The 22749-nt window shown below is 36.1% G+C and overlaps 2 protein-coding genes across 2 annotated transcripts; one reads left to right on the top strand and one right to left on the bottom strand.

Moving 5' to 3' along the window:
- The first annotated feature begins 794 nt into the window (after nucleotides 1-794).
- Nucleotides 795-4929, top strand: LOC121655706 (vasoactive intestinal peptide). Its single transcript, XM_042010506.1, has 6 exons — nucleotides 795-981; nucleotides 1721-1825; nucleotides 2268-2372; nucleotides 3240-3365; nucleotides 3760-3871; nucleotides 4254-4929. Coding segments are annotated over exons 1-6 (459 nt in total). The 5' UTR covers nucleotides 795-979; the 3' UTR covers nucleotides 4263-4929.
- Nucleotides 4930-16519: 11590 nt separating this feature from the next.
- Nucleotides 16520-20018, bottom strand: fbxo5 (F-box protein 5). The gene is made up of 6 exons (XM_042010962.1): nucleotides 19855-20018; nucleotides 18544-19166; nucleotides 18154-18324; nucleotides 17759-17849; nucleotides 17387-17590; nucleotides 16520-17220 (listed from the first exon to the last, which is right to left on the bottom strand). The coding sequence occupies exons 2-6, from the start codon at nucleotides 19119-19121 to the stop codon at nucleotides 16966-16968; spliced, it is 1299 nt and encodes a 432-aa protein (XP_041866896.1). The 5' UTR covers nucleotides 19122-19166; nucleotides 19855-20018; the 3' UTR covers nucleotides 16520-16965.
- Nucleotides 20019-22749: the final 2731 nt, after the last annotated feature.

Genomic DNA, 22749 nt, shown 5'->3' with positions numbered 1-22749 from the left:
TTGGTAATGTTGCATTTAGACTTTGACTAAATGACTTATCTGGATGAAATTCTGATTCTAAATTATGATGATACACTTGCTATTTATATACAAAAAAGTTGCAATTTAAATGTGAGTCATCAAAAAAATTAAGTGATTAATTTTATAAAAAATAACATTGATATCAATGCTGTCAAACAATTAACATCCCTAGGTCCTAGAAATCTTCCACAAAAAAAAGTTACATCCTGAGAGGAACACTAAGAGGACTGTTTGGATTTATCCTCAGCAAAATAATAAGTCTGCAAAAAATCAAATGACAAGCCAGGCTACTGCAACTACAAATGTTGTGACTTCATTATCCAGATGGTATTATAGGATTAAATAAAAAACTATTCACAATGAGTATTAAATGTTAATGATAGCTTTAAGTTTATATTTTATATCAACCACAAGCTGTCTATGTCAAAGTATTAAAATCTATTCATTATTTTAAACAAATTTTCTTTATCATTTCACATGAACTTGATATAAAATCTTTTTGTTACTTTGTCTAAAAAAATATTTAAACTTGGTCTCAGGTCTTTTTTCTGTATTGATGTCCAGTCTCCAGATTTCTCCTAGCCTTCTCGTAAGAAAATGCGAGACATGACCAGATGAGTCAAACACAGAATTCAAGTTTTTTTTTCCCCCTACAATCAATTAGGTTAAAACTTCCGACTAATTTCACCACAGGCCTCTTTAGTTGCGACCGTGAGCAAGACCAGTGACGGAAGCAACGACCCGCTGACGTCTCCGGCTCCTGATAAATGTCCCCCTCCTGCTCTGTGAGAAATACCAAGGTGTATAAAACGGGAGTAGGATTCAAGGGAAGCAGGAAAGAGAGAAAAAGAGTGAGAACGCATCGAAGCAGAAGTGTGGACATAAAACAGCTGTTCAGTTTCAGAACTTTGGACAGCGAAGCGGAAGGAGCCAAAGATTGCAACTTTCTTCAGACCACATGTAAGATTTTCTTAGTTTTATTCCCATAGTTCCTTCTTTTGTCTTGATATCTGATTAAATATTTTACTCCACATCGCTTTAAGATATATTTAGTCTCCAAATAACTAGGTCTTCCTTTCTAATAAACTGTTCATCGGGTTTTAACCAGCAGCTTGAAACATTAAACTTGTTTATTGATCTAACTGGTACAAAATTGCAGTTTTCCCTGCAAACTAATCACAATTTCAATACTCGCTAACTTCCATCCTATGCGTAATTACGCACTGGGTATTCCGAGTATTTAGTTTAAATGCGATGCTAAAAAGTTTCCTAAAACATTTTTTTTCATTTGACACAGCAGGGAAGAAGGACTCTAAACAAAAAGCTAAATATTTAAACACGGAGACTTCACATTTTTGCATTAGTTTGAGTGTTTTTGTTACTTTAAGTTATTGGTTTTCATTGAATTCTTCTGGAACAAGCTCAACACCTTAAGTTTGGTTTGTGGCTAACAGAGTAATAATCAAATATTCATCCCTCTAAGCGTTGTGCGCATCAATTCCGTAGGGTTTCTGCCTTATTTCTGTCAAAAAATCTACATCAGATGGGAATGTTGACAAAGTTATGATTCTATGTAGATCTTAGCTGCTAAAATATATTTTTTATTTAAGTTTAAGAAATTTAATTATCGTATTCTGTCACTTAAACAATGTGTTCTCTGTTCATATTAAAGAAAGATTAACTTCATTTTCATCCACAGGTGTAAAGCGATGTTACAACGGACCGGTCCCCATCTGCTTCTCCTAATAGCCCTGTGCAGTGTGTTATACTCTCGGACTCTGAGTCTGCCATACAAATCCATGAGGTGAGGGGAAAACAGCTTTTTTTTATTCGATAAAAAGTCGCAAACAGGTGGAAGAAATCCACTCGTGGAGCTGTATGATTAGACAAGTGAACGAAGAGATTTGTTTTTGGAATCACGTCCAGTTTAATTTATGGAAAGAAATGACACCAAACAATTTCACTCATTGGCACCCCGATGGCAGACTGAATGCACGCGCCACAGAGAGAAAGAAAAATTGCTCCAAGAGAAGTGGAAATAAATAATTATATTGTCTATTATTATTCAAATTTATTTCCTTAATGCGATGGCAAACCTGTAGCTTGTATATGTCAAGAGCAAAGTAAAGACAACATGTCTCGCTATTGCGCGTATTTGGCACATGGAAGCCGGTGGGCGTCTGTTTGCATGAACTGATGTATCCAGAGAACACGTTTTAATGTAACTGAACTGTGATACTGTGTAGACCGACGAGACACGCAGATGGTCTGTTCACCAGCGGATACAGCAAACTCCTGGGACAGCTTTCAGCGCGAAGATACCTGGAGTCTCTGATCGGGAAGCGGGTCAGGTAGGTGACTCATCCGACCTCAGAGCCAAGCTGACAAATACATCTCGTGGGCGAATTTTGAGAACTCTGCGTGAATTTTTCATTATTTAAAGAAAAGGAAAAATAGTCTTATAAAAAGCATTTGAGGTTTTGGAATCAGAAAAGACATCAGATATTTTTGAAGATACAAGCCAAACATGAAATTTAGTTTGGAATAGAGGAATATTTGGATGTTTCCTTTTTAAAACTTGATTTCATTTGAAGCTTTTAATGGGCATTTTATAGAAACAGAGGCTGAAGAGAAGAAGAAAGAAAGTAACCCTATTTCTTAAAGAAAACTGAACCCAGAATAAAACTGATTCAAAGCTAAGATATTTAGCCTGTGTTTCCAAAGATCGTGCTGCAATAATCTCAAGGGATTTTCTGTCAATGCAGAAAAAAGGTTCACAGTAATCAGTTTTTCCTTGTTTTGTCCTTTAAAAATCTGAACAAACTATTAATTTTCATCTTCAGTGCAATAACATGTCATTCAGATAAGAGGTTGAAAGCTGCTGACAGAAAAAAAACATCTAAGATTTGTATATTTGACTATTGTTTTATATGACAAACAATGTTTTGCCCACTTTAACACAGAAGGACCAATTGGCATTTGTGATAAAAAGAGCTGACCTGCTCGATGATCCATTTTGTAATTGGTTAAACATTTTTAAAGGTTAATTTATGCCATTAAAGCTTCAAAACATGCTTGTTATATAGCCAGGGCAGTTACACACACATGCACACACCCACACAAAGGAAAGAAAATACCATTAATTATCCATACTGACTTGCCATTGAAATCTGCTGCCCTTTGGATGGCCGTGTCAGTCTGATGTCTCCTCTGTCCAGCGATGAGCTGATGGACGAGCCAGTGAAGCGCCACTCAGATGCCATCTTCACAGACAACTACAGCCGCTTCCGCAAACAGATGGCGGTCAAGAAGTACCTGAACTCAGTTTTAACAGGAAAGAGAAGGTAGGACTCATTCCTCTTATTACTCACCTATAAGTGTTAAGGCAGATTATTTTCTGACTCACAGAAAATACTTTAACTGGGCATAAAAGAGATATTATCAGGTATTAATCTAAACAACTTTGCCACAGTGTTAGTTTGTTTATTGGTTTTAAAACTAAATATGTTGCTATTAAAATAAATATATACATAAAATGGTTAAAAGACAACCAATTTTGCTGGTCATCATCATACACAAATAAAACCAGTCCAGCTATAAAACAAAATTTGAAATCTGTGTAATCAGTGATGTGCATTTTAATGTTTGCTGATATATATTTAAGCAAAGGAAATGCTGGGGAGGAGAAATAGTTAATGTGCATTGACTTCCTTCCTCCTAATCCTCCTCAACACACAGCTTAGAAGATCCTGGAACCAGTGAGCCTGAGGAGTCCAGGGACGAACCCAACACGTTCCAGGAGAGCTACGACGACATCAATGTAGATCATCTCCTAAACAACTTTCAGCTGGTGGGTATTTAAATGTGTGGCATACCTACAAACTTGATCTTAGTCCTCACCACTACTGATCCAAATCCATCCCTAAAAGCTGTCAATCCTGATTCTTAAAGTCTTCCCACTAAAGAGCAATTGCTCCAACTGAAAAATGTAGATGTTTGAAAACATGCAAACCTTTAGATGAAATGTTAAGGATGGACCAGAATGTCAAAGTTTATTCAAAAGACAGCTTTACAGAGGAACAAAGAACTTAAACTTTAAAGGAGAACATGATTATAAAAGTATAAATTATGTCATAGGGAAATAAAATTGACTTGAATTACTATATAAGCTCAAAAATTAGTGGTTTTGAGCATTTATAAAACAATAACCATTTTGTTTTTCTCTTTTGCAGCCACTTTGAGGAGGGGGCCTCTGCTCAAGCCAATACCTCAAGTCATCCTCGTAAAAATGCTCATTCCAAAAAGAAAAAAAAAAAAAAAAAAAAAAAATATCCAGAGTACATCAGAAAGTCAGCTCAACCAACTATAATGTGTTTTCCAACGTGGTTCGTTATCTATCCATCTCCACAGTACATGTTTACACTGTATATCTGCAGTATTTATACACTCAGTGCTATCACTAAAGACTCTTTAGGCCGCACGAACAATGTATGTGTCCATGTTCAGTTTTAGTTGGTGAGCATTTGAATCTGAGAAGCAGCAGTAAATATAAACATAAGCATCATGTTTGCTTTCTTTCTGGCAACGCTGATGTTTCCTAACTTTCAAAGGAAGACCAGATGCACTGAATTAAAAGGAAAGCTGTCCCACCAACATTGAGTTAAACTATTAAACCCATTGAATATCAGTGTAACAGCATGGTTTTATTCATTTGCACTCACTGATTCTCATATACTGTCATTTCAAATGAATGAAAAGTCTTAATGCATTTCAAATTTCGATAGGACACAGATTATTGGTTGAACACTAGACCCATTAGCCTGCAATGTTACCTTCAGCCAAACAAAAATATAGCATGATAAGACTTAAAAAACAAAGAAATTTCAATTAAACAATATATTTGTTTCAGTCACGTGTTTTGTCTCATGATGATGTCCCATTAAATCTCACTGAATCATTTGACCCCCATGAACTTCCACATTTTCCAAAAATCCTTAGTTGATATATTGAAATTATTTTCAAGTGTTCATCAAATACATTTGATTTTGATATCTTGGTAGTTAAAATAAAAGTTACCTTACAGCGAAGCAACATGAAGAAATTCTTAGAAGCTGTGAATGAATCAGTTTAAAAGTGGATCAATTTAAACATCAAAAGCATGGTGTCATTATATATTTATTTCTCTTCAACATCTATGTATATCATCATTATCGCCAAATCATTATATAAACGGTCACTGGCCTCACTGTCCCCAATTAATAGAACAAGAGAGTTGACATTGGTTTTTATCATTTAATATAAAAATGTAACATCTGTCCCCTTTATTTTCAATGGGTCAGTCATGAATGAAGAGTTGTTTCAGAGAATCCTTCGATGATAAAAGATGGCCCTCCTGGGTTAAAGGGAAGACATTTTGAATGGACACAAATGCATATAATCACTTTATACTCAACATGTAGAGCAAAGAATTTAGAACTGTGCACAGACCTGCCTTTAGCGCATATAGTGATGTAAACCACTCATCGAATAAAGATCTTGGTTTATTTTTCAAAGCTGAGTCGTTTTGTGTGGCTGGTTGTTTTGATGAAATAGCAAACAGTGTTTTTTTTGTCGTTGTTTTTTACAGCTGGAAATTTTCAGATTAAAGGATAATTTCTTTGGTTCTCCAAACTTTTTCAGGAAATAAACTTTCAGCAGAAAGAAGCTTAAAAACCATTATCAGGCTGTAAATTTCAGTAGTATTAGAGATTTCTAAACACAGCAAAACTTTTAAATGTCATATTTAATAGTATTAAAACAATACATCTCTTTGGTTAGCTTTTTGGCTTCAACAATCTTTCATTTTGCAGAGATATTGCTGTCCTCAGGTCAACTGATCTGACTTTTCAAATGTGCAAGCCCTGCACGTCACTTTGAAGATAACAACATGTTGACATGCATGAGTAAAGTGGCCTTTACGTGTCCCTCCTCCCCATGGTTGTCAGCTGACTGATATGAAGTGTAGTGGCACTGACGTGAAAACACTGGATGCACACTGAGTGCTTTTCTTGTTCCTTCACAGCATTTAGAAAATAAATTTTATTTTTTTTTTAGCTTAGCTTTGCCTGAGGATCCCATAAAGATGTGTTTTAAAAAGTGGTTAGAGGCATGTTGTTCTACGGTTCAAAAAAAGATAATCCCAGAGCTTTGTGATAGTGTACTTGTACTTACTGTATTCTTATGATTGAAGAAAACAATCGCGCCCTTTTTGTTACACTAGAAAGGCTGAAAAGAACATCTTTGATCAAAAAAAAAAAAACTTTACAGGTATGAGTCGCAGATATCATAAAGTAAGAGAGTTGCCTAAACTTGACTTTGATGCAGCTACCCAAGCTGGAGAAAGGGGAGTTAATATTTTGTATAAGTGGTAAAAATGATCAATAGGGAGAAGAAAACTAATCGTGCTTAGAGGAAAATAAAAGAAAAGAACTCAAAAGGAACACAACAGACAGACTGAGTGACAACATGGACCAGGCAGCAATTTCAGCACAACGGACAGCGACATTTATCATCCAGTTTTGGGGGTTTTTTTGTCTAGATTTCTAACAAGAACTGTCACATAAATGCCACCTCTGGGTTTTAAATTCATACATAAACGCTCTAAAACATCACCAGGGGCCACAACAGTTCTTTGTTTCCCTTTTGACTCAGTCAGACCTGAAGATGACAAATCTACTGTCAAACCTAATGGCATTCAAAGGGAACCTCAAATAACATTCAGAACAGAAGGGAACTTGGTTGCAACAATCCCTTAATACAGGGGTGGCCAATGTCGGTCCTCGACAGCCACAATCCTGCAGGTTTTCCAAATTTCCTTGCTCCAACACATCTGAATTAAACTAATGAGTCATTCTGCAGATCCTTATCGACTGTTGGATCCTGACCTACTTACAGGGATGATTTGCAAGTCATGACTTGTTTGAGCACATTTTTGAGTGTTTTTGTTTATTTGTTGTTGTTTTTTTTTGTTTGTTTGTTTGTTTGTTTGTTTGTTTTAGTTTCAGACCCTCTTCCAGTGCTTTTGGGAAATATTCCAGTTATCCTCAAAAAGAACACAAGCAGAGCTCTGAATGACATTTGACCCATGGCTCTCACCTCCCTTGTTATAAAAGCCATGGAAAGGGTCCTAAAACACCAGTTCATCAGAGCTGCAGACTCCCAGATGGATCTGTTCCATTTTGCTTATTATGTGGGCACAGGCATGGACATTTGTCATGGGCACAGTTGACAAACATCTGGAGCAACCAAACTTTTAAGCCAGAATCCTGTTTGCTGATTTCTCTGTAGCATTCAACACCCTGCAATCCCACACTCTGGCCATCAAACTCTCCAACCATTGTCATCAGGACGACCGGTTAATCCTGTGGATCTTGGACTTTCTAACTAACACGATCACAGCAGTACTCGTCAGGGCTGTATGCAGCCTTTTTTCTTTATATCCTCTTTCTCCCAAAGCAGCCACAGCTTATTGTGGGTTTTCATGTGTTGCAGCTCTGTCTAAAACCATAAATACATATAATAAATAGCACAAACTACAGACACCTAGTTATATCACACTTTTAAATCCTATTCAGTTAATCTTCACACTTAGTGAGTCCGCCTCTCCTGGTTAATGGGTTGCAGGTCTGTTTTTTCATGTCTCAGGGGTTGTGATTCTAAGGCCATAAAAAACAGCTAGTTTTAGTCTTTGTAAGGTTGTTATGAATCCCACCATTAGCAGATTTTTTTTATCTGACTCTGAGTTTTCACAGTTCTGCTCTTACAGGAGATAAAAACGCACCTACAGAAAGTAAAAAACAAAAGAGCTCAATTTTAGCAGCATCTTATTTTTTGGTATTAAATGCTGCTTTATCAAACTTTGTTGTTTAATTTTTAATATAAACCAAATTTAAGTAACGTAAACCATTTTAATTAAGGATAAGCCATCTTTATTTTTCTTCAGTGAATAACTTAAACTTTTAGAGAAAGATGCGAGACTAAAACCAGATAGTGTGTGTAAATTCATAATATAACACTCAAATTAATATGTATTTGCAGATTCAAACTGAACCTCTTAATATCACTTCTTAATGTTTTATTTTGTTCTTTTACTGCCGTTGCATCAAATTTAACAAAGCTAAATGGAAACGAGGTTTCCTCTAAGTGACTAAATTCAGGTGTTATATGAAAAATATTGTTGCTTCTGCTTGTTGTGACTCACTCTGTTTATAAGTGTTAAAATGGCAGCAGCTGTTTGACTCATAAATGTCATAAGCATAACAGTCTGTGGGGCTGAACCCACATCTGACAAGTCTATAATTGGAAGGTGTCACTCACTTTAGAAAAAAATATTTAAAAGACTTTACTGCAAGGTTTTACATGGATTTCACAGACCGCTGGCTTCTGCAGCCAAATCTGCAGCACAGTGAAGTCGAAGCAAGCGTTTTAATGATTCACTGACGAAGGAAAAAGCAGTGCTTGAGCAGGAAAAAAAAGCCAAGAGAAACTGAAGTCCTAAGAGGAAAAAGCAGGACAGAAAGAAGCAAAGCAGGTTGTAGCAAGCAATAAACCAAGATGAGGAGAGCAACAAAGACCAAAAAAGGAGTTACAAGGAAACATGAACAAACCAGAAAGTAAGACTAACTAACATTCAAAATAAAACAGAACACAAGAACTACAAAAGCAAGGAATTCATACTAACACAAATGAGGACATAATTAATTAAAAAACCTAAAACAAAACAGAAAACTCAGCCTGAAGATTAGACACAGAGATTAGAACAGCAAAGTAACCTACAGTTACACAGAGAATGACACCTTCAAATATTAACTTACAAGATCATTAAAACAGTTACATTTCTAGAATGTCCCTCTAGGTCAGGGGTGTCAAACTCTGGTCCTCGAGGGCCGGTATCCTGCAGGTTTTCATTGTTTACCTGATCTAACACACCTGACTGAAATTAATGGGTTATTGTGAGGAAGTTGACAAGAAAGCTGTTGGAGCCATTTGATTTTATTCAGGTGTGCTGGAGCAAGCAAACAACTACAACCTGCAGGATAGCAGTCCTTGAGGACCGGAGTTTGACACCCCTGCCAAGAGGAAAGAGGTTGTAGTAGGTTTGATCCTACTATACTAATTTTTATGATCCACTATCAAGCTATTTTTAAGAGATTTTTCACACTGGTCTGGGGTCTATTCTGCTCAAGTTGTTTCTCCTTGTCCATTGGACCCTTTTCAAAATCTGTTATGATGTGTATCCATGGCAACAGAAAATCGGTTTACCAGCAGGATCAACTGATCAAGCTCTCCAAAACCAAATTAACGATTGAAATAACACACCAAATCCCACAAGTTGAAGGGGAAACAAAGAGGATGCTGGGAGGAGCAAGGCAGTAAGAGAAGAGGAGGACATTAAAATGATTACTTATACAGAGAATACTGTCATGATCATGGTTTATGTTTTTGGTTTTGTTCTGTTTCCTGTTTTTGTAGCTTTCCCTTATGTGTTGTTTTCTGTTCCTGACTCGCTAGTTCACCTGGTTTGATTGCACATTCACTTCACCTGCTCCACCTTCTTCAAATACCCTGCAAGACAGAAAGATACAGGAAGTCATTCCTGCCAACAGCCATCACCCTCCACAGCAAAATTATTAAAAACTGCCCTCAGGGGATTAATGAAGTATTTGTCATTTAATTTTCTTTTGATTTAATTTTTAATATTAATATCAAACTAACATAAGCAGCATTCAAGACAACACCAGCATTCACTTTATGAAACATTATGTTAGAAATTCACACCTTGAAACCTTAAATAAATGTATATATATGCATGGCTTACATTTGCATCAAAGCGCAGCAGGTATCATCATATATTAACACGTTCAGCAATTATTGAATATAGATTAAAACATTTCCTTTAAAATCCAGACTTTCTGGGACGACCTCCACCCTCATACAACACAGGAAACTTACTGGAAATTGCATGAAGTCATTTCTTAAGAAATGCTTTTAAAAAATAAATTTCTGAACTAAAATTTAATCAGTAAATTAAAACAAAATATTAAAACGCCTTATGACAATAAAGAGATGTCATGTGAGTCTTTTGTCCTTTATTTTACACAATTACATATTTTTCCTTTGTTATGTGTGCATGGTTTTAAACACATCCAATACCCTGCACATTAATAGTGGGTTTTTGTGTGTTTCTGTACATATATATATATGTATTGTGTATATACGTGTATCCACTCCCCAGGACATTTGTGATTACTGCCTGCTTTGTGGAGAGGCTTCACTCATTAACCATCATCACTGCTGATCTTAATGGTCCAAACAGAGTAAAAATAGACATAGAAAGGGGACTGCAGCCTTTTAACACCAAGCATTGCATGTACATGTGTGTGTGGTTGTGTGCTACTTAAGATGAGTTCTTGCCATGTTGAAAGAATAAATACATCTTGTTTTTGAGATTCAGTAAACATTCATAACAGCCTTATAAATTAGAAATGTGGATTCTGACCATTCGTGACAACAGCAAACATTTTGCATGCACAAGATCCTGAGTCACACAGAAACAGTCTTAATATACCACATATTTGCAGCACAGTGGTGCAGTGGTTAGTATTGTTGCCTTACAGAAAAAAGTCTGTGTATTGAACTAATGGGTGGCCAGGTCCTTTATGAATGGAGCATGCATGTTCTCCTTGTGTAAGTGTGGGTTTTTTTAAGGTGCTTCTACAGCCATGCATATTAGGCTGATATACACATCTCAGTCTGTCTCTCTGTGACATACCTGCAATGGACTGGCAGCCTGTCAAGGATGTGTCCAAACCTTTACTACTGAAACTCAGTATCTGACCATATATGAGTTAAATGTCTCACCAAAGAATGTGTAACAGTCACTTGCCAGCATGTCCTAAACTAATAATGTCACAGTTCATGGTGAGATGGCAACATATTTCTAGAATGTTACCTTCTGTCAGACAGCATTCAAGTGACACAATGGGAGTTTAGATCCACGAATGGAAAAATGTGCAACCATGTGGTTTTTAGTAAAGTTTTAATTATACATTATAACATACACGTTGACTGTAAAAATGTTGTATAATCTCTTGCATGGAGGTCCATGGACTAGCAGCTTCCACCATCATTCCCTCCTTCCTTCCTCTAAGTTTACATGGCCAATTGAACACTAGGATGACATGTAAAGTGGGTAAAATGAAAATTTTTTTTTAGTTTTTCTAGTGGAACTACATTTGCTGTTGAGTAGCAAATTAGAGGAATCATGCATGTTGTGATATTGGGCTGAATTCTTCAAATATTCATTTAAATGCCAACAGGATCCTGTAGATAGAATATAATCCACGTGGTTATTGAAGTATATGAAGTTAAAATTTTCTTCAAATCAAATCATATTTCTAGCATAAGACTGATGCTTCTCAAAAAGAGAACTGAATTAGTTGAAGGAAACATTTGTGTTGCTTTATACTGTAATCATGCTCACAGCATAGCTGGGAACTTATCTTGTTTGTTGTGCTCAGTTCTTGATTCACTTCTTGTTTCATTCATGGTTTGCTCAAGGCGCTCAAGTGACAGCCTTATTTCACGACTTTTACAATTCAGCTTTGGTAACATACAGCCAATTGACCTGCGGAAGTCACTGCACATCAAAATCACCAACCTAAAAGATGCAGCTCACACGGTTTGGATGTTGCCTTGTCATACGTCAACCCCCGCTTACCCTGTCCTTGGGCAAAAATTAGCTAAAAGAAGAAAAAATCTGAACTTTAAAGGCGAGCAAATAAATGAGCAAAAATAGTAACGGACAGGACGGGAGGAGAAGAAAATGTTAGAATATAAAAACATGGATTTTACAAAACGTGAACATATCCCATCAGAGGGCTGCAGCTCCAACCCTGCAGGTTGTTTTAAGTCTCCATGGTGCACAGCAGACACAAGTTTATTATCAGACACATACACACACACAAAGAGATGTGACACCCTGCTAATGACTTTTACAACAAGCAGCAGGTCTGATTGTGTCAGGGATGTGTCTCTGTGCAGCAGCCGATCAATAAATCTGCCAGATAAATGATCCCGAGTTGCAGAGGGACCGAAAGGCCACAGCACAGATTAATCAGCATCCACCACCACAGTTCCATCAGCAGGTCTGACGTTTTACAACATTGTCCATTTTGTGCCATCATCATGTCATTTTCTTACATGTTACGAGTATATCTACCGCTCCCTTCTCCTTCATATTAACATGTCTGTGGCTCCTCAGAGAATACTTTCAAGACAAATTCTTCTTGAAAAAAGAAATTAATATTTGATCTTGTTTAAAAAAAAATACAGAGCACAAGAAGGAATTTGCCTTTCTCTCACCTGCCTTCATGTTACCTGATAAAAAACTGCTTTCTTATTTGCAGATATAAAATCACAAAGTCCACCCACAGTCAGAGGTTGGATGGATGGTGCTGGTGTTTGTGTTTGATCAGGTGCAATCAGATATGTTATGGGCTGCTTTTGCAGGTTACTTTCCTCTCAGTCTCCAGGTGTTGACAGCATTTTTTGTACAAATCAAACTACCTCACAAATAACCAGTTTTGGTAACAAAATTAAACTGTACAGGTAAAAAAATGACTTAATAATCAATATGTTTGGATAATCTAAATAAAAAGTAGTGTATTTTAAATCATAGGTTCAAAACTGTGCCTCATTTTCTCCCTCTACCGGGATACTGCCCAAAAGTTGTCTTACTTGCCCTAGTAGAACCTTCTCCTCTCCTCTTTGGATCACCTCATCACAAATTGTGTTTTGACTAATTCTCAGATGCACAATGAAGTTTGTGGTGTGGCTACAATACACATTAGATGCCATGATGTTGCAGTTTTAGGTACTGAAATAGATCCACAAATGACTGCATTTGCATTCTGCCATCGCTGTCAACCGGCTCACCTGGACAGAGTGAGCTGCACATCACTGCAACACTTACGCTGCCGTACCTGTCAATAGCATTCAGAAGAGGAAATATTTCCCACCAATACGATATAATTTAGACAAAATTGTAGTATAATAGTTAATACCTAATAATAATAATAATAATAATAATAGTAAAATAATTTCCACTATGTTCCTCATAATGATGAACTACATATTTATTAATAAAATATTGATATTTTAATTTGAGAATTTATTTTTGAAAATAAACATATAAATATAAATATATAAATAAATAAGCATCACACCACCAATGGAAAAAAAAATGAAAAATATGTGGCTGCCTCATCAAAACCAGCACATTGCCATCACAAAAGGAATATACTATATGTATATAGTATATCAGACTTAATTCTATTATTTCTTTCAGCAAATCACATATGTTTAAAAATATAAATAAAATAATAAAATAAAAAAAAACATAAAACAGACAATAAATAAAAAAGATAATAAACATATTTTTTAGATATAAAAACACAAAATGCATTTCTAGAATTCATATTCCAGCTGGCTGACATTACCTAAATTTTAAAAGTTGATTGTCCAGTTTGTTGTTCATACATTAAAATGAAACCAGAAAAAATTCCAAATGTATTTAAGCTCAATCCAGTTTACTTAAAACATACTTTCTACTGATATTTTCAGGGTTGGTTTGTCCATTTAAAAAAAGAGAAAACAGTAAAAAGACACATGTGGAAATCATTATTCTAATTCACCCAGCAAGCACAATCACAAGAAATACAGCGTACAACATTCTTAGACACACTTTCCTTCTTCAGCAAGTTTGAAAGGAAAAATAAATTTTATAGAATAATCTGGTCATTTTAAAGTAATTGTTTCTGCAGACTTGTGTACATTGAGGCAGCTGAAAAATAAATGAGCAGTGAGTGGAAGTATATAAATCAAAGAATAAATGCACAATATGTTTTTTTGGGAGTTCCAACAAACCAGAAGTGATGCATCATGCAGCACCTGCACACTTTTTGTTACTGCATTTAATGCCACAGAGCGTCTCCTGTAACACAAACCATTTCCATAAAACATCTACATGAAAGTATTAATGTGCACATGCGTCATCACAATCAGAATACACACAACTCAGCTACAAGAAATAGTAATGAGAGACAAACGGGTCATCCTGTACGTTAAGGGCTGCCATCTAATGTTAGCGATGGTATTTACAGATCCATCCTGCTTCTAAACATGCGATGGCTGACTCTAACAGGGGAAATTGCAGATAACCTTGGAGGGGTTTTTCAAAGGCTGGTGAAAATGGGTCCTTTTCCAGGAGCTCCAGGACAGATGAAGAAGATTGTAGAGTTGTTATCATGCAAAAGCTAACAAACCAGTGCTACTTCAATTTCTGAAGGCATTTTACCTGAAATGGAGCTCACAGAGGCTGCTTATAATCAGTTTTAAGTGTGGGGTGGGGGCTGGGGTGAATTGTAAGGAAGAACATGAAGAAAAAAAATCAAAGTTTTTGCTATAGAATGAATTGAAGAAGTATGTTGTAATCATACTAGACATAAATTATAGCTTAATTAAAAGTCAGCTGAGAAAACATATGTTAAAATTTTATTCCAGTAAAAAAATAAAAAATAAAAAAAAACACGTAGCAGAACACTGACTGAATGAAAACTCCCTGATCAACTGAATAGAATAGAATAATAAACAGTACCTACCATGTTGTTTGCATTTATTTATTAAATTTAAAATACTCTACAAAATCTGATGGTGAGTGTTAGTGGATGTATGCAGCACTGTAAACATTTAATAATGTGTATTAGAGTTAGCCCTTGAATTAGAGAATTGTTCTTAAACATAATTTAAGAAAATCACATAGCTATCTTTCGCTTTACAAGGTTTAACTTGATCAGCCAGTTAGAACTGGAATAACAGGGCCTCGTGTTGTATGTAAAACAGAAAGAACTGGCTAATCCAAAGGTAGCGCAGCAATTTAAATATGTTGAAAAGTATTCCCTGCATGATTTACATTTTATGGTAGCTTCTTTTGTACTGAAATAGATACATATCCACCATAGGAAAATAAACTGCATAAAGGATTATTAGATTATCTTTCTTACTGATGAAAACATCCAAAAGCTACAGCATTGCATGACTGGCTAAGCCGACAACAAAGATGTGAGAGATCTTTAATAGATCCTGAAAACTTTGTCCTTTTCAAGCATAAAAACTACAGCACCCACCTTTTTGTCTGACTGTCCCTGGATGGAAATTATCCTCATATCTCAGTATGTGAAATATCCTTTCTATAAAATATTCTATTTACTGAGACTTCGCAAAGATCCTCCACACCCATAACAAACTTTTTGTCTCTATATTTCTTCATGAGTGTGCCCTTTTCAACAAATATCTTGTCTCTGTCCTCACTACTTAAAATATATAAAAACTGGCCTGTTTTATACAAATTATTTAAAAGAGAGAAATGTGTTTAGAAAGGGAAAATGTGTTTATTCATTTTTCTGTTTTTGACTAAATACTAAGGGTTTTCTGTGTAATGTTGCTCTCATTTCCACTGTAATATGAAAAAAGGTTTGAACCGGACTTGCTTCTTTCATTAAAATGAAATTAAGAGGTACACAAGAAATTAACCAAATCAGAAAAAGGAACTAAAGATGGGAGAAATTATGCTGCCCTCTAGTGCCCTAAATATTAATACCGGCCAGGTCAGACAAAGCCATCCATTTTCTTTACCCATGGGTGAACTGAACCTCATCCCAGCTGCTATAAGACAAGTGACAGGGTACACCCTGGACAGGTTTGCAGTTCATCAGAGGCAACCACTCAGTCTCAGCCCTAGGGAGAATTTAGAAACACTAGTTAACCTAACATGAACGTTTTTAAGCTGTGGGAGGAAGCTGGAGTACCTGGAGATAACATGCAAACTCCACCCAAAAAGGTCCCAGATAAGGGCTAAGAACCAGGGACCTTCTGGCTGTGAGGTGACAACCACCACAGCACCTTGCAGTCTGGGACCAATGAAAACATTTAAGTTAAAATTCAAGTTGTACATTGTTGGAATAACTATTTGACAGTTTTTCACATTGGCCTTAAGTGGCGACCATGTGAAATATGATGAATTTATACGCAATGTTGTATATATAAACAGTATGTTTAATGTATTCATGGATATTCATCCTTGTATTGGAGGAAAAAAGTACCTGCAAGGTTTTTAAAAGATTTTGAAGCATTTCATTTCCTTCTGTTGAAAGATGACCTATTAACCTGTATAGCAGTAAAACCAATGATGTAAAGTTGCTACAGTATTATCTCTGGAAATATGTAGTAGCTTCTGGAATGTCTCCTTTTGTAAAAAAAAAAAAAAAAAAAAAAAAAAAAGTATTTCATTTTGCTGAATGAAATAAAGTGAACAGTGAAAAAGGTGAACTGTGATAAATATAAAAAAAAGAACCACAAAACACAGGATAAGTTTTATGAAAAGTCTATTTACAGATGTACAAAAGTAGTAAATGTGAACAAGACCTCCTGAGTTAAACTTTTATTTTTAAATAGTTATATATATATAAAAATTCAAAGAAAAATACTAAAATTGTGACTATTTACACATTTAAAAACTTAATAAAACTATTTTTTAAAGTTGTCCAGTCTCAGTCCTTTTTTTTTTTATTTTGGAATCAGATGTTTCTGTTTCTCACAAACAACACACCTTTAGCCAGAAGGCACATCCTGGTTGATTGCTGTCCCAGCAGTGCCAGAAGTGCTTCCCTTATTTAATTTAGCTGTGCACATATTAAAATTAATTTCTTTTCCCTCTCTTCACAATGCCATTTCCAAACTGAGCTTGTGTGAAAGCTGTCGAAAGTTCAGGCTGAGTGCCTGAAAATGTTACTAAAGCACAAATGACCCAACCCAATTTGGGAGGGAAGGAGTCCGAATTCCTCTCCATCACAGCCGCCTGAGGCTCCTCCTGCTGCGAGTGCTTCCCGGTGTGACGGAGGTTGTCTTGGAAGACGAGAAATTGGACCGAGGCTGCACAGTTCTGCAGGGGGTGGAGGCATGAAAAGGCTCTTGACAGCGGGTGCAGAAGTCAAAGAGACAACTGGAGCATGTGGCCCTCTGAACCTCGGGTAAATGAGTCGCTGGTGAGCCGCAGCGTTTGCAGGAACGCAGAGACTGGTGCTGCTTCAGATTTCTAGCGGCCTGGACGTGGAAACAAAAAGAAATTAATTAATTTAAGCAGGTTTATCTGCAATTAAAACTAAATAACGCGGACGCGTTGTTACTTGTTTCTAAGTCTTAGAAAGTAATGATGAGCTTTTTATTTCTAGTGAAGTATTAGAAAGTATTAGAAAGTAATGCTTCTCACCTGCATGTATTCATTAAAACGTGTGTTGGGCGCGCTGCCTTTATGAGAGGGAACAGTCCGTCTGTTGATCCCGCCATTTTGTGCAGATGAGGAAGGTGAAGAGCTTGAGGAGGCCAGAGTCTGCATGCAAGAAAACACCACCCTGGACACAGCCACATCTCTCGTCAAACCACTAGCTCTCTGTCTCAGAGAGTTTCTTGACTCCTAAAAACAAACAAAAAAAAAAGTTAGGAGGTAACACGTAAGAACTAGAAGAAATGTAGAAGAGTGCCACACGTGCATTATAAAATGTCAAAACCTGCTAACCTAGTATCCAGTTTTTTTTTTTAACTCAGACACAAGATTTGATTATTGTGTGGTCTGTTTGCTTACCCTGAGTGCCTCCTCAGCTTGCTGACACCTTCTCAGAGCTGCTGTATCCTCACAGATGATCCTCCTCCACGTCCTACTCACTTTCTTACAGCTGTGAGGAGAAGCACATGAACATATATGAATGCACTGCAGTCTAGACAAAAAACAAAGTCATGAAGTTAAGATAGAACTTCTAAGCTTCCATTTCCATACCTAATTCCAGATCTGAGTGTCAATGATCTACTGATTACAGCTTTAACAACAGTATACACATTGGGTACCAGTAGTTATCTCTCATCTAGCCTGAATTTCCTGCTCGTTTTCTTATCAGCTGTTGTTAATAACAATCAACTTGCACCCTTTGACATACTTGTTGGTCAGCCCTTACTCTGAATAATGAACAAGCTTTAACTTACCTAATGAGGTCCATGTCTCCCAGCAGGGAGAGGGTCTTTATTAGGATGCTTCTCATATTCCTGGACAGCAGAGACGCAAGCATATCAACGTATTCAAGGCCCATCTGACCTCCAATCACACGATCCAAAAGATGATCCTCTGCTACCTTTGAGACAATACTCCAGTCATACCTAAAAAGAAAGTCATCCAGTGAAATTAAGTTTTATTTACTTTAAAAATGTGATGTGTTATGACACTTCAACATAAGATTTGCCAACAGTCACACTCTTCACCAATAATGGTTTGTGTGTTGTTGTTTTTTTTTAATAAAATAATTTTTTGACGTGCATGTCCTTTAACACTTTTTTTTTTTTACATTATTAAGCTTTGATGAAAGAATCTCATCTTACCGCTTATTCTTCTTGTAGCTCTTTGCAAGTTCATCACACACAGCCTGCTGGAATTTCAGAACTGGCAGATTGGTGGTGCTGCTGTGCTGGGTGGAGGGGGTGGATGATAGAACCACCGTCCTCTTTTCCACAAGACTAGAAACTGACAAAGACACTGGCTGACTGGATTTAGTCCTTCCTTGACATTTAGAGGGAAATAAAACAGTCTTTTCTTGACGTGTTACAGCAGTATTAGACAGCACTGCTGTGGGTTTCTCCAGAACTTGCTCATTCTCTTCATCCACATGGTGATCATCAATCTGACTGTTATGCAATGATAGATAGCCACTGTCCTCAAAGCCCTCATCCAGGGTCCCCTCATGATCCCTGCTGGCAGTGTTTTCCTTGTTGTGGACTGCTCTGGTGTTATCCTTGATAGAGAATAACACCGTGGTCGATCTTGCAGAGGGAAGTTGAGGTTTGATGGGGGTGGGCTCTTTTACTGGGGAAGGTTTGAGCTGAAGGACCTTCGACTCTGCAGCAGCAATGCTTTTGTCCTTTCCGTTGTCCATTGCAGCTTCGTAGAAAGGGCATTTCATGATAATTTTCTTCCAGTTAACACACAGTGTGCAGTATATAGATTTCTGCAAAGTAAAAAATTGGGGCAAAGCAGAAATTACATTAGATTTAATTTACTGGATGTGACCGAAACCATCCAAGCAGCACGACTTCTTGAAAGCTAATTCAGCTACACTTAACATAAAAGTTAACACGTTTCCTGGTATAAAGGCCAGAAACAAGTTATTTATATTGGTGTTTGGCTATTATACACTTTGAGCTTTTGATTCAACTCATAATTTGATTATTTTCAAGACAAATGTTTGATTTTGGCGCGATGCGGATTTGGCGGAAAGATAACGATGACGCGAGGGTGCATCTTTGCATCCTGCACACATAATTTCATGATTAAACATCCACTTTCATTACAGTTCTAATGCTCATTAATGGATGCAAGCTTGATGTTTTAACATGCTCAAAGCACAGCTACCAACTTACTTAAGTGCTTACATTGTACGGTATGTAGCTGGTTAACTAAGTGGCTAAGTTAAATGTAAAAATTTTCATGTAGCTACACAGTATTCAGACTGCACACAATGAAGTCTTAATTTACTAAGATATTATTGTTTGTCTAAATATAATTCTCCAAATCAGCTGACTGTAAAAACCAATCCAACTTGTACCTCAAATTGCCATGTTTGCTGACAAAGCAGAATAAAGGGAGAAATATAGGTTTAAAGTCTGGTGAATATTGATACGCCTAAAGAATCTTACCTTAGATTTGTGATATCGTTGGTCGGGGAAATTTCAACAAAAATAATTCCCTCCTTACAGCCGCGAAAGCTGTCTCTCGACAGACCCTTCCTAATGCAAAATTAAATACTCCACAACTGAAAGTCCGCCAGTTGCTGAATCTTATTTGAAATCCGTGCACAAAAGGCGCAAACCAATCAAAGCCAAGTGAATATTTGCCCCTTTAAAGCATCAACCAATAAGATATGACTTCTATCGTGTCTACTATCGTGACGCCGTCACGCACTCTACGTGGTCCCACTAGTTTTCTCAGCCGACGTGAAACACACTGAAAAACCATGGCCCCATCCTTTAGAGGTTCACCACGTTTTTCTTTTTTATGTTATTTTATTTTTCATGTATGCATTTATTATATTGGAAAAGGATACAATAATAAATTTAAGCCAAAAAAGTAAGTTAGTTGTTCCTGTCAAAGAGTGTTTTTTATGCACAAAAATATGTTAACATGAACAATATTCTTCGTTTACACATGCTAACGTTAACAGGGTAATAAAGCCTTTTTAAAAGAATGAAAAAAATGTCACTAATCTGTAAGCGTTTTTTATGCTTTTACTCATCTTGCTTCTTAAGAAAATACGTAGATCATTTTTTTAGGCACATGAACTTCTCAAAAGTTAGTAATTTTATGTTTTCATATGTTTATTAAGTTTTACACAAGATAATTTCCTTGAATAGTGACGTTTATTCCTTGTGATAAAATTACTTTCATATTATTTTATTAAGTGTTATCTAAATGTCTTCGATTTTCAGTAGGTATTTCTACAGAAAATTAAATAAACAGATAAATATTCCCACAGTGTTAGATAAAATGACTCTTGTTTATTTTTTAAAAAAAAATCCCATCAGCTATATATTAATTTTAATATCTGTTATAATAAAATTTTTGTGAACATAATATTGTTTTCCAATATGAAATTACAAACTTTCTAAAAGACATAGCAACTGCTATTGGAATAACTTACTCTTGGCAACGGCCAACATAATACAGATTCAGTTATCTCTGGAGCCCTGTTTAAAAAAAAAAAAGAGAGAGAGAGAGAGAGAGAGAGAGATCTAGAAGTTTAGTTCACACCCCTGTCTGGAATGTGTGAAGTGGCTTTTTCACTGAAACCAAACACTGGGGAAGTTCTGGGGGATGGATTTAGGGAATGCTAAATTTGTGTTGTTTAATTTTTTTTTTTTTGCACTTTTTGTAAGACTGTATTAGGATGTAATATTTATGTTGGTGAGAAATATACAGTGAAGGTGAATAAATGTAGGACAAATAATAAGAAAGAGCTCAGTGAAGTAAAATAACTTATTAGAGCAACTTTGCATACTGAAGTACTTTTATGCTAATCAATGAGGATCATTACCATCTATGCTGTCTTCCTTTCAAAGGTAAATTTACAAGTCTACACAGTCATTTCAGCTGCAGCCAGGAAAGCTAACATCATGGTTTTCAGTTTCCTGTCTTATTTTTTCCAGTGGATCAAAATGTAAATAGTTTTTTGACATGATCTTTTTTTTTATTATGATTTATTTTTTTGTTGTATTTAAATCCCTAAAACTAAATGACAAAGTAAATAAATCCATGGAAAATAGCAGGTCAAACCATCATTCAAAGAGCCAAGTGGCTTATTTGAAAGAGCAACTGCTTACTGTTGTACAAAACATGATTTTTACACATGCTTAAGGAGACTCATACTATGGACAAAAAGTGGGAACTGCTTTGACAAAAAAAAAAAAAAAAATCATATCTTTCACAGCTTCATCACAAGTTCTATTAAAAACACGTGTACAAGCAAACAAAACGTTTTCCTTGTCAAAACAAAAAAAAAAAGAATTTAGTTACATTAGCTTCTGAGCCTTCACATTTTTAAATCATAATTGTAGATCAATTTATGCTCAGCGACGTGTTCACATTCTTTTAAAGACCTGGAATTAGCTGAAAAGAACTTCTTCACATGTTATTTAGCCTGGATATCTTTATTGACATGAAGAAGGTTATCCGATGAGGATTCTCCTTTTGCATTGTTTTTCTGTATACCTGCACACAAACAAAACAAACAATGCTGGACATGTCCAGCATTCAGTATATGATTGGTGACTTGCAGTGTGCACATCTCCAATTTGCTGCATGCAAAAATGAGAAGAACATTTTCAGTGAGCCAAGTTATGTATAATGTTTTTGGTGAAAATAAGCAAAGTGGCTTTCTGAGGAGGAAGGCAATGTTGATTATCATCCAGATACTTAGTGTGATGAGGAGGTTATTGTTAGTGAAGTTTCTATCCCTGAAAGATTCAGATCCAAAGATGGTAAAATCTTTTTGATGTCCCTCATGGTGTAGGTTAGCTGCTCCAAAGGTCATCAAAATGACCCCTGGAGTCACCAGGTTTGCCGTTACCAGAGTCAGTGAACACTTTTTGGCTTTTGGCTTTTTTATTGAAGCACCTGTATATGGGTCAAAACTGACCTGTAACACCATAGATGTTACTATAGATAATTATATTAAAAAGAAAAAAATAAACAAATTAATTTAAGAAATGTATTCTAATAGCCTGCAGTAACGGTCAGGTAACACATCAACCTATTAATTATTTAGATGATCCTCCTGAGGTTCATTTTACCATCTTTTTTTTTTCAACTGAGGGGCATACTGACAAGAAAAATGCCCTATAGGCCTACACCAAAACAATAAAATCAATATTTTCATAAAAAAGAAAGCCTAACAATGTAACCATGAGGAAAAAAAAATAATTGAAAGATAAATAATTGGTTGGTTGATGGTTTTGTTTGTTTGTTTGGTTCTTTTTTGTTTGTTTGTTTGTATTTTACAGCTGATTTAAGACACGGGTCAATACCACCGACACATT

This window comes from Melanotaenia boesemani, chromosome 16 (assembly GCF_017639745.1).
Source record: "Melanotaenia boesemani isolate fMelBoe1 chromosome 16, fMelBoe1.pri, whole genome shotgun sequence".
NCBI classification, from domain to species: Eukaryota; Metazoa; Chordata; class Actinopteri; order Atheriniformes; family Melanotaeniidae; genus Melanotaenia; species Melanotaenia boesemani.
Note: the sequence above shows the minus strand (reverse complement) of the source record. Positions and strands in the feature narration are given on the sequence as shown.

Coding starts and splice junctions, on each gene's coding strand:
- LOC121655706 (XM_042010506.1), top strand. Junction 2,373..3,239: donor CTGATCGGGAAGCGGGTCAG/GTAGGTGACTCA, acceptor TCCTCTGTCCAG/CGATGAGCTGATGGACGAGC. Junction 3,366..3,759: donor GTTTTAACAGGAAAGAGAAG/GTAGGACTCATT, acceptor CTCAACACACAG/CTTAGAAGATCCTGGAACCA.
- fbxo5 (XM_042010962.1), bottom strand. CDS start 19,121: ATGAAATGCCCTTTCTACGAAGCTGCAATGGACAACGGAAAGGACAAA. Junction 17,591..17,758: donor AAGCTGAGGAGGCACTCAGG/GTAAGCAAACAG, acceptor GTTTGTTTTTAG/GAGTCAAGAAACTCTCTGAG. Junction 17,221..17,386: donor GTTTTAATGAATACATGCAG/GTGAGAAGCATT, acceptor TTCCACGTCCAG/GCCGCTAGAAATCTGAAGCA.